Source organism: Coffea eugenioides, chromosome 5, assembly GCF_003713205.1.
Source record: "Coffea eugenioides isolate CCC68of chromosome 5, Ceug_1.0, whole genome shotgun sequence".
NCBI classification, from domain to species: Eukaryota; Viridiplantae; Streptophyta; class Magnoliopsida; order Gentianales; family Rubiaceae; genus Coffea; species Coffea eugenioides.
The window spans coordinates 45,426,490-45,437,784 of record NC_040039.1 but is presented as its reverse complement, the minus strand read 5'-3'; the positions used below and the strand labels follow the sequence as shown (position 1 = coordinate 45,437,784).

The 11,295-nt window shown below is 36.9% G+C and overlaps 2 protein-coding genes across 2 annotated transcripts; both read left to right on the top strand.

Annotated features, from left to right (window-relative positions):
* Positions 1-25: 25 nt before the first annotated feature.
* Positions 26-1,560, top strand: LOC113770180 (late blight resistance protein R1-A-like). Its single transcript, XM_027314572.1, has 2 exons — positions 26-1,225; positions 1,502-1,560. Exon 1 carries the CDS (start codon positions 269-271, stop codon positions 1,175-1,177), a length of 909 nt encoding a protein of 302 aa, XP_027170373.1. The 5' UTR covers positions 26-268; the 3' UTR covers positions 1,178-1,225; positions 1,502-1,560.
* A 5,409-nt stretch (positions 1,561-6,969) lies between these two features.
* Positions 6,970-9,513, top strand: LOC113770232 (cytochrome P450 CYP72A219-like). Its single transcript, XM_027314640.1, has 5 exons — positions 6,970-7,285; positions 7,644-7,861; positions 8,042-8,286; positions 8,358-8,742; positions 8,855-9,513. The coding sequence occupies exons 1-5, from the start codon at positions 7,012-7,014 to the stop codon at positions 9,278-9,280; spliced, it is 1,548 nt and encodes a 515-aa protein (XP_027170441.1). The 5' UTR covers positions 6,970-7,011; the 3' UTR covers positions 9,281-9,513.
* The last annotated feature ends 1,782 nt before the right edge of the window (positions 9,514-11,295 follow it).

Genomic DNA, 11,295 nt, shown 5'->3' with positions numbered 1-11,295 from the left:
GTTACATAAGTATTGTGTGGTCAAAGCCAAAGAAGAAAATTTTCTACAAGTGCTGCATGGGTATGATGAGCTTTCTACTTTCACTGAGCCTCCAAACCTCTCCAGATTGTCCATTTGGTCTAAGGTTGAGCATTTTAAGGAGTCGAGGCTATTTTGTCCACAATTATCCACTCTGCTATTTATTAATCTGTTTAGAAATGACTCTGAGTCATTCTTGGCTGATGCCTCCTTTGTCTTCCAAATTTACAAAGGTCTTAGAGTCTTGGATATGGAGCAAATTGTTCTGCGGCACAAGGTTTTTCCAAGCGAGGTAGTATCGCTTGTTGAGCTGCGGTACTTGGCTATGCAAGGTGAGATGAGGGTCATCCCGCCCTCTGTAGCCAAACTCTCAAATTTAGAAACTTTTCGCGTGATATCTGATTACGGTATTGTTTCATTGCCAAATACCTTGTGGAGCATGACCAAGTTGAGGCATCTACATATTGAGGGCTATGATCTCGTATGGTCTTTGCCAAGAGAAAATCTTGAGAACAATTCTGGCTTGCTTAATTTGGACACATTTTCCACCTTAAGAGTTTCTTTGGACCAAAGAGTAGAAAACATACTGAAAAATATTCCAAATGTGCGCCAGCTAAAAATCAAACTCTCCAAGGCAAAGAAATCTACGACTATAGGCTACTGCAACATGAGTGGACTAGAAAGTCTAGAATCACTCGAAGTGTGGGCAACGTCACTGCCACCGGATCGCGTTGAGTTCTCTTTCCCATCGACTTTAAAAAAGCTGGTCCTCATAGGATTGAACCTACCCTGGAGTAAAATTTCATTGATTGAGGAACTGCCCAATCTTGAGGTCCTTAAATTACTCTACCACTCCTTCAAGGGTGAAAGATGGGTCCTGACAGAAGGAGGGTTCCGTAAACTCAGGTTCTTGGCTTTGGAAAATTTGGATGTTGTCGAGTGGACAGACACAGATCCTGATGATCATTTCCCCTGTCTTCAGAAGTTGCTGATGTCAGGACTTTCTAAATTGGAACTGATGCCATCTTGTTTAGCGCAGATTTCAGCTCTTGAATTGATTGAATTTCGAAGTTGTAAGGCCTCTGTTAAGGATTTGGTACAGAAAATTGAGGAGGAGCAAAAAGACTGTGGAAATGAAGATCTGACGATCATCCCCTAGCCAGTGCACAGAACCTTATGGGGCAGCTTCCGCATCAGATGTTGTGAGGTATGTCCCCCTGTCAATGTTGAATTAGGCAGTAGTAGATCGTTCAAATCTTTTCCAAATAGTTATTGGAGCATACTGATAATAAGCATTTAAATTAGATGAGGTAACTCTCAGATAGACATAGGTAAAAAATTGATCATGCAGTTAGGAAATTTGTTAACTGGAGGAATTTGTGTCAAGAAAAGTAGCTAATGCTTGTTTTATAACCAACATGCACTAAACATGGGATGGTTGCTGTAACATTTGTGATTCAACTCTTCAAATTTTGTGATGCAGTGGATAAGATGGGAGAAAATGCCGCGTAATATGTTGCCTTGGCTGCTTTTGGAGAAAATAAGGATTGTCTTTTCCTCTGTAACTTTCTTTATATCAGGTAATGCCTCAAGCAAATTCATCTGGCTAATTGTATTGACCTAAGGATAATCTAGTAGGCCTCATGTGTAAACAGACATTTTTTCTGCTGGTTGTAATTCTTAAATTTCTTCGCGTCGTGACCTTAATTCTTTATTTCTTTCTGTCAGAGCAGCATTACAGTGCTGAGCATTGGATTAGTGTTCTCAAAGTAAGTTCCCCAGATTCAAAGCTTTCTGCGGCTACTCAGCAATCAGTCAGTTGTTGCTATGGTTTTTGGTGGAGTTGCTCATCTGTGTGGCTTTCAGCGCTTGTGAGGTGGTCGATGGTGTTTGTCAGTCTAGGTATGTTTGGCGGAGTTGCTTGTTAGTGTAATCTCGGACGGGCGATGGGCGTGCCGAGAACCGCACTGGTGTCAAGATTTCGAGCACAAGCAAAGCAAGTACTACTTATTTCCTCTTGACAAGGAAGAGTAATTCGGTTGAAAGATGCAAAAATTGTTCGGGTAACATTTGCTGCTGAAGTTAGTGATTTTTGTGTCTTTTCTTTTCTTCTGTTGTGTGAAGTTGCCTAGCAGGTAGAGTTATGAACGTGACTCTGTGAAAGACATATTTGGAAGACCTGTACTTCATTGTCAACATGAAAGAATGAGTATACTGTTTTTTTTTTTTTTTTTGGGTACCGGACTTCACATTGTGACGCTGAAAGCATGTTCATGATTGGTGAAATCAACGGCCTAGGTGTCGAATCGGAGTATGAAACATTTAGAAGCATAATTATCTTTCCAAAAGTTTCCTCACTCAATCCAATGAACAACAGTTCAACACCACGGGAGAAGGCCTCAGGCCATGTATCCTCTTCAAAGATAGCACATGAATTAGAACCGTGGTCGACATTACTCCTCCGAGATAAGACATAATCCTCCAACAAAGTTTATTGTCGCAACACATGGAACTTCAGTGAATAATTTGTGAGATAAACAGGGATGACAGAGAGTAGGATAAAATCTGATATTCACGAGTAGTCGACTTGATGGTTAATTCGACTAGATAACCGATGGATAATCCATTAACATTTGATATTGATGAGAAATTATCAACAGATAACCCAATAGGGTTTGGTAAAAGAATTCTAACAACCCAGTACGTGATGCCCAACATATATATATATATATATATATATGAATTAATATCTCTATAAAACTTGCTCATTCTCTTTAGGAAGTATGCTAAATTTACTTTTCATAAAATTTTCACTTTCTCTATGGCTCTACTCAAGTTTGAAATTCAATATAGTGTGTGGATTTGACATGATGTGTATTGATTTTCGTTTGACAAAAATTAATTCTATTTTTTTGAGTAGTTTAGATTAATGAGTAGAGGATACCTAATGAATAATCCAAATATGAAATCAAGGGGTTTGATAATGAGAATTAAAACCCACAAAATTACCTGATAGAATTTGATTTTGTACGTATCTAGAAGGGGAAACTATGGTTGCAATTGAATCGAACTGATCGTAAGCGGCTCAAGTCCAAGAGCTAACCAAGTCAAACTCAAATTCGAACTCGATTTCAAAAATACTAAATTCATTAGTTCGCGAGTCGAATCGAACTCGATTATATATATATGTATATATATATAATATTTTAATAGTAAAATTATATATATACCTAATATTTTATTATTTATTAAAAATATTATTATTTTATTTAATTTTAAAAAATAAAATAATTATTATTATTTTTTTAAATTCGAGTTAGAACTTTACATTTTGAATTCATCGAACTTAAACTCGAGTTCAAATTTCATAAATTTAAATTGAGATTCGGTTCGATTAGGCCAAAATTCGGTTCAATTCGTTTGCACTCCTATTTCAGAAAATAATGAATAAATAAATAAAATCCAATCTAGAAGGATGAAAATACCAAAGAGAGCAAAAACTGGCCAGTCAATCGCCAACCTACATGGTACGGAGTAGGGATGTAATCGAGTCGAGTCGAGCTCGAGTATCGCGATACTCGAGCTCGACTCGTATGGGCTCGAGTCAAATTCGAGCCTTATCGAGCTCGATCGAGTTCGAGTTACAAAATTTCATTTTCTTGATAATTTTTGAGCGAAAAGACATTATTGCCCTTTTAAAATTTTTATACGACTTGAAACATTTCGTAAATTCAACAACTCTTTTGGACATAAGAGTAATATTATAATAATAACATATTAAAGAATTAAAATTAAAAAGCTTGATAAGGCTCGACGAGCCTTCGACTATTGCTTCTGGATGCTCGAACTCAACTCGTTTAACTTATCGAGGCGCTCAAACTTGACTCGAATTCGGTCAACCCGAGTTCGAGTCAAATTTTTGACCGAGCTCGCGAGCAATTCGGTTCGATTACATTCCTAGTACGGAGTACTTGCATTGTCTTTGTTATACCGTCATAGATGACGTCATCGCTGCTTCAGTCCAACTTAATAGTCTTTATTATTAATTATTACGACGTTATCACCACAACCTATGAGTTCTTTAGCCAACGGACGAGCGCATCTCTACATTGTCCAAGAAAACGACTCGTCACACTCCCCCTCTCTTTCCCCCCTTATAGAAATTCTATTGTTGCGACTTAAAAAAAAAAATAAAAGAAAGAAAACGGCTCGTCAGTCTCTTAATTCTCGAAGTTGCGTTTCTCGCCCTCTTTCTCTTCAGTCTGTAGTACTGAATCTACTGTACAATCGAACGACTAAAGACCCAAAAGAAACTTAGTGATTAAGCAGAGGAGAATTCTATTATAGCCCATAATCTTCTTCTGATGAATTATTTATTTATAAGATCAAGAGACATGGTGAAAAGGACTCATTCAACAATCCATATTCGTTTTGGAACGTCCTTCTTGTTCTCTCTGTATCTTGACCTAGACATTGGTATAAAATATGAGGTTGTTTGTGGCATGTACTTGTTTTCAACGTACGGTAATATGTTTCTTGTCTTCAAATTCTTCCTGCCAGTCGAATAAGCTAATGATCAGTTGATTAAACTCTTTAATAAAATAAGAAGTATGCAGATAATTAAAGTTGAGATCCCAAAATTTAGAAATTTTGAATTTTCTTCCCTATCCTCTTTACTCTTTAAATCTCACACCTAACCTGTCAAGAGAAAAAAATTACAGAGTAACTAATAATTTCCTTTTGCTCAGTAAAATGAGTCCTCTAACTATGTTGATTTGATCCTAATTTGTACTGAGTGGGATCAAGTCAAGAATATTTATGTGAGCATTATATTATATCCAAATTTCACACCTCGTCATTTTTAATTAATGTAGCGATCAATGAATAAGGGTGTGGATTAAGTAACATGCGTGGAACACCTCGTCGTCGGTTCGAATCCTACTATGCTAAAATTGTTGTGTTTTCTTAGGTTTGTATAGTCGGAAAAACTGGAACACCTATTGTATTGATGGAAAGTAAAAATGAGGGATTAGTCTGGCGAACAGCCCCTGTGTTGACGAAATAAAAAAGATTATTCTAGCAAGACTAGAACACCCCATGTGTTGACCCAAAAACAAGAAAAAAAAAGTAATTAAAATTCTTGGGTCTGTATAGTCGACAAAACTGGAACACCACCTGTATTGATAGAAAAAAAAAAAAAAAAGACGATTAGTCTAGCAAACAGCCCCTGTGTTGATGAAATAAAAAAAGATTATTCTAACAAGACTAGAACACCCCCGTGTTGACAAAAAAAAAAGTAATTAAAATTAAGACTTTAGGAACTAGAGGTCCTATGTTCAGCTCCTCCCTTCCCGCTTTCCTCAATTTTTTTTTTATCGATACGATAAATTATTCTACACTAAGAGGGAGAGGGAGGACTTGAAGAGGTCCAACGATAATCTGGAGAGGATCAAACTACTACCAGTCCATACGGGTGCACTATGCACCTGCCTGAATTTTTTAAACAGAGCCACTTTTTTAATGTGGTAAATTGATGGAAGGCAAGGTTGATTTTTTAATGCACGTTTTTAAGGTTGAACCTTGCCTCCCACCCCCACCAAAATTTAATGCATTGGTGGTGACTACCAGCCCAAAGGCCTGTGATTTTCCTCCACCTTTTTCGGTCAAATTCTACAGCTCTCCTCTGCTGCTCCTTTATATATATATATATATATAACAGAACAACTGTGCATTAGTGAATATAATACTAGTGGTATTTTATTTATTTATTTTTTGAAACGTACTTGGCAAATTCAATGATATTTATATTTTGAAAGACTTTTTTTGATGGAAGGTCAAGAGTTCGCACCACCAAGCCAAAGGCCCAGTGGCGTATTTATATTTTGAAAGACGCTCGGTAAATTCGTGGAAATGCACATACAGACGTACCTTTCAATTATCATCTTGCTAATTAAGTACTATTGAGATAAAGGTCAGCTGAACTTACAAAAGCGAGAGGAGAGGTAGAAATTTCATCATTTGAAACCCCCCTCCTTCTTTAATTTCTTCATTTCAATTACTTCGCATCGAAGGGGACGCCCTCTGTCTTCGTCCTTCGAAAGTTCAAACTTAAAGTAATAAAATACTCCTTGAATAAAAACATTTACTACTAATTCTTTTTTTTTTCCGTCGAAACAATAGGATTATTACTACTACTTACATCACCCTAAATGTGAACTACATGCCGAATTAATTCGTCACTAATTTGTCAAGAAACTAGATATTTATTTTCAACTTTCTCTTAATCAGGAACAAAAGTACAAACTACGGTAGCATCGTGCAACGTGTAAACCAGAAAGAGAGCAAAAGAAAAAAAAAGTTTTTTTTTTTTTTTGGTTAAGAAAAAGAGAGAACAAGATGGCTGCCGTTTGTCATGAATTGCCCACGCCACGCAGAAAACGCTTGCGAAGTATAGTAGGAATCATCCGGTTCATGATAAGACTGCCATTCATCTTTGGACTTGGACTATTGTGACTATGGTTCAAAGTCGCGGTCGCGGCTTGGACCGTTTCACATTGGTCTCGGCATATCGGTCGCGGTCTCGACGAGACGCGAATTTTTGAAATATTTAATATTCTAAAAATTGTAAAAAATATGATAAACGAAAATAATTAAAAAATTTGTAAAAATAATAAAAATTCGAGTTGACTCGGGATGACTCAGAGTGACTCGGTGAGACTCGGCCGTTTCAACTCTTTACTGTGACGTCTCGGCTAGTCATGTATTTCGATATCGTTTGGTCGCTATCTCGTCTCTAACTAGGCTGAGACGGTGACGACTCGGCCGAATCGTCTCGGTCTCGGCCGAGTCTTCGAACCATGATTGTGACCTCTCAATGAATTAGAGCAACAAACTTACTGTTGACGTAAATGCCTTCACACAGCTACTTCCACACTTCCATTTTCCTACATCTATAAGAAGCACTGTAGAAAACTCACAAGGAAGTGAAGAGATATGGAAGTCCTATATAGCTTAGTTGCTGTATTGTCTGCTTCTTTTCTTGTCATATTGTCATGGAGAATCTTAAACTGGGCTTGGTTCAAGCCGAAGAAGCGGGAGAAATGCCTCAGACAACAGGGTTTGAGGGGAAACTCTTACAATCTTGTGTTTGGAGACATGAAAGAGACTGTCAGGATGATCCAAGAAGCCAAGTCTAAACCCATTAACTTTACCAATGATATTGTCTCCAGAGTCATGCCGTTCATTGATAAAACCATCAAAACTTATGGTATGTTTTACTTGCAAATACAGCTATTTAAAGTTTATACTCATTTTATCTGTGTATTCTTCGCGTTGAATTACGTGCTTTTCATCATTCAAGTATTAATTGGTTATAATTAGCCCTTTACTTGTTTTGTCATGGTTTGGCATCTGATAAGCTAGTGTATTTATGTTTTTCTCTCGAAGCACTAGTGAGTTATCCTGATTGATTGATGATGCTCAAACAATTGATTATCGAGGACTTTTTCTTTTCTGAAAATGTGGTGAAACATGTCGGTTTTGCACCTTGAAGGTCAATTTTATCTTTAGTAAATGGTTATGCTTCTTGATTAGGCTTCATTGTCATGTCCGGATTTGCCATGTAGGTGAAAATTCCTACGCATGGGCTGGACCAATGCCTGCAGTCCTGCTCATGGACCCTGAACATATAAAGGAGGTTATGAACAAAAGTTTCAATTATCTGAAGCCTCCTGGTAATCCACTAAGCAAGCTACTTGCTACGGGACTTGTTAGCTATGAAACTGATAAATGGTCCAAACACAGGAAGCTTATTAATCCTGCTTTCCATCTAGAGAAAGTGAAGGTAATTTCTACTTTATCTAGTCCGTCTAAAAAAAAACCATATGCTTTTTGAGTTTTCAAGATGCTACTGTTAAGGCTGTTTATTATGAGTTCAAGAATTGAGACAGTATTAAGTCTCTGTTTAAGATAAACATACTATTTGACCAAGGCTAATTAGCTTTCTTCTAATTGTTACTTCTAGCTTATGCTCCCGGCATTTCGTTTGAGTTGTTTTGAGATGGTGAGCAAATGGGAACAATTAATCTCGGAAAAAGGATCCTGTGAATTGGATGTGTGGCCTGAGCTTCAAGCTTTAACAAGTGATGTAATTTCAAGAACTGCATTTGGAAGCAACTATGAAGAAGGACAGAAGATTTTTGAACTTCAGAAAGAACAGGCTGAGCTGATCTTGCTAGCTGCGCGATCACCTTATGTTCCGGGATGGAGGTACACTATCAGTGTTTAAATCTTTTATTTTGGTCGATGCATCTCATAATTTATTGTCTGTTTTTGAACAGGTTTGTGCCGACTAAGAGGAACAAAAGAATGAAGGGAATTGCGAAGGAGGTTCGGTCATTAGTGATGGATATGATAAATAACAGAGTGAAGGCAATGAAAGCCGGGAAAGCTAAGAATGATGACTTATTGGGTATACTATTAGAGTCCAATTTCAAGGAGATTCAACAACATGGAGATAAGAAATTTGGAATGACTTTAGATGAAGTCATTGAAGAGTGCAAGTTGTTCTATTTTGCTGGACAGGAGACAACCTCATCCTTGTTGGTCTGGACTTTGATTCTTCTGAGTAAGCATCAAGACTGGCAGGATCGTGCCAGAGATGAGGTTCAGCAGGTTTTTGGCAGCAAGAAACCAGAGTTTGAAGACTTAAATCACTTGAAAGTTGTAAGTTTGTTACACAAAATTGAAATCCTTCGTTTTGATTACAGTTTTTCTGTTTCTCATTTTATAAGAATGTTAATCTCTATCTTTGATGTATCACTACCTTTTTTGATAGATCACAATGATTTTGAACGAGGTTCTAAGGCTATATCCACCAGTTGTAATGCTTGGTCGAATGACTACTGAAACAACCAAATTAGGGGAACTAACTTTACCGGCTGGAGTGCAGCTCCTGTTGCCTGCAATCCTTCTGCATCACGACAGTAAGATATGGGGTGATAATGCAAAAGAATTCAAACCAGAGAGATTTAGTGAAGGAATTTTAAAGGCAACTAAAGGGCAGCTGACTTATTTTCCATTTGGTTGGGGACCCCGGATCTGCATTGGACAAAATTTTGCAATGTTAGAATCAAAGTTGGCATTAGCTATGATCTTGCAGCGCTTCTCTTTCGAGCTTTCTCCTCTGTATGCGCATGCTCCTCACACAATCATCACTCTCCAACCCCAGCACGGTGCTCAGCTGATTTTGCGCAAACTCTAGTGTACAACAAGATACAACAAATTTATCCATGATGTGAGAATAATGACTTCAGGACATGTTTTGTGTTGTATTAAGTAGGTCCAAGAACTGTGTGGACGATAAATCTAGGCTTGTATTAAGGACGAGGCTTTGACATTGCAGCTCAGGGATTGTTTAAACTCTTATTGCTGTGTTATTAAACTACTTTAAAATGTTAAGTACTGTATAATTTTTGCAATTAATTTGTTGGAGAACTCGATGGTTTCAACTTTCTTTTAATCAAGAACAAATGTACACTAAGAAAACAAAAATTGTACAAAGAAATATAGTAGTACCACGCAATGCCTAAACTAGACTGCACAACTGATTCGGCGCTACCATTTACTCAGTAAGAAATGGATATTCTTTATAGCCTAGTTGCTGTGTTGTCTGCTACATTTCTGGTGATATGGTCATGGAGAATTCTGAACTGGGCTTGGTTCAAGCCGAAGAAGCTGGAAAAATGCCTCAGACAACAGGGTTCAAGGGGAAACTCTTACAAGCTAGTGATTGGAGACACGAAAGAGAAGGACAAGATAACACAAGAAGCAAAGTCTGAACCTATTAATTTCACCAATGAGATAATCTCCAGAGTCATACCTTTCATTGATAAGACCATCAAAACTTATGGTATGTGCTTCTTGTTCATACATTAATTCAATCCATTTTGTACACACAATATGAAATAATCCTTGTGTTCCATATACTTGCATGTATTAGTAGATCGATTAGATGCTTAAGCCAATCTTCCCGGTGGTGTAGTTAGAGTATTTCAATAAATTGAATCAGACGTTGATACATTTTGTGTCTTTTTCCTTTTTTCTTAATGGTGTGGTGCTTTGGCATGAATAGAAAAATCTTTTTAAAATTTTATGCAAAAACTAATTGCAACATTTGCCCCTAAACTATCATCAATTTTAATTTTGCCACCCTAACATTTCGAGCATTAGTACCTTATCTTATCAATTTTTGCACATTGTTTAGATAAATTGCAAATCATGGGACTTTCTTTTACTATGTATAAATAAGAAGACTTTGATACCCCTAATATGCATCTATTCACTTAGGATATTAAAGTTTCTTCATTTAGCAGGAGTCAGGAGCTATTAAAAAAAAAAAATCTTTTGTATGCAATAGATTTGAGCAAAAGTATAATATACTTGAGTGGCACAATTTCGTTTTTTTTAATTAGAAGCTCTTGAATTAATTGCCTATGGATCAAATCGCTAATTAATGAGAGTCGAAGGGCGCAAATTGCCACCGGACATCCTGTGTTTTCAAACTCGGACCGGACCGGCCGGTCCGACCGGTTGAACCGGGAACCGGCCAGGTGTCCGGTCCGAGTTGATCATCAGAACCGGGAGATTTAAAACCCGGTCAACTCCGGTCAAAAATCGGGTTTGACCGGCACAGAACCGGAAAAACCGGTCCAACAGGAGATTTTGTAAAAAAAGTTCAAATTTTTTTAATATTATGTTTTGACCCCCTAAATTGTGAAAACTTATTAATATACCTCAAATATTTCATACTTTATAAATATTGTCCTAAAATTTGATGTTATTTTTCAATTAAATCCATAATTTTAATTCTAAACTTGTTAATGTTTATTAAATAATATAAATTGTTACTTGATTGTTCTGATTTCTTTGTATTTTCTTGTTAAATATATTTGAAACATCAAATATATATGAATATACCTTTATTAATATCAATATGTTATTGGATATTTTATATACAATAATTTAATTTTTAAATAATTTTTATTTATGACGTCATCCGGTTCGACCCCTATCGACCCCCGGTCGAACCCATTGACCCCTGACCTCGGCCGAGTCGATATCCGGTCCGGTTCTGAAAACATAGCGGACATCACCATATTAATGTGTTTGATTTTATCATAAACAGGATTATTAATGACTGTCACATCCATAATAGATGATTGTTAATTAAAGCAGTAGAGAACTTGCATTGAGCAAATTATGTAATCATAAAACATA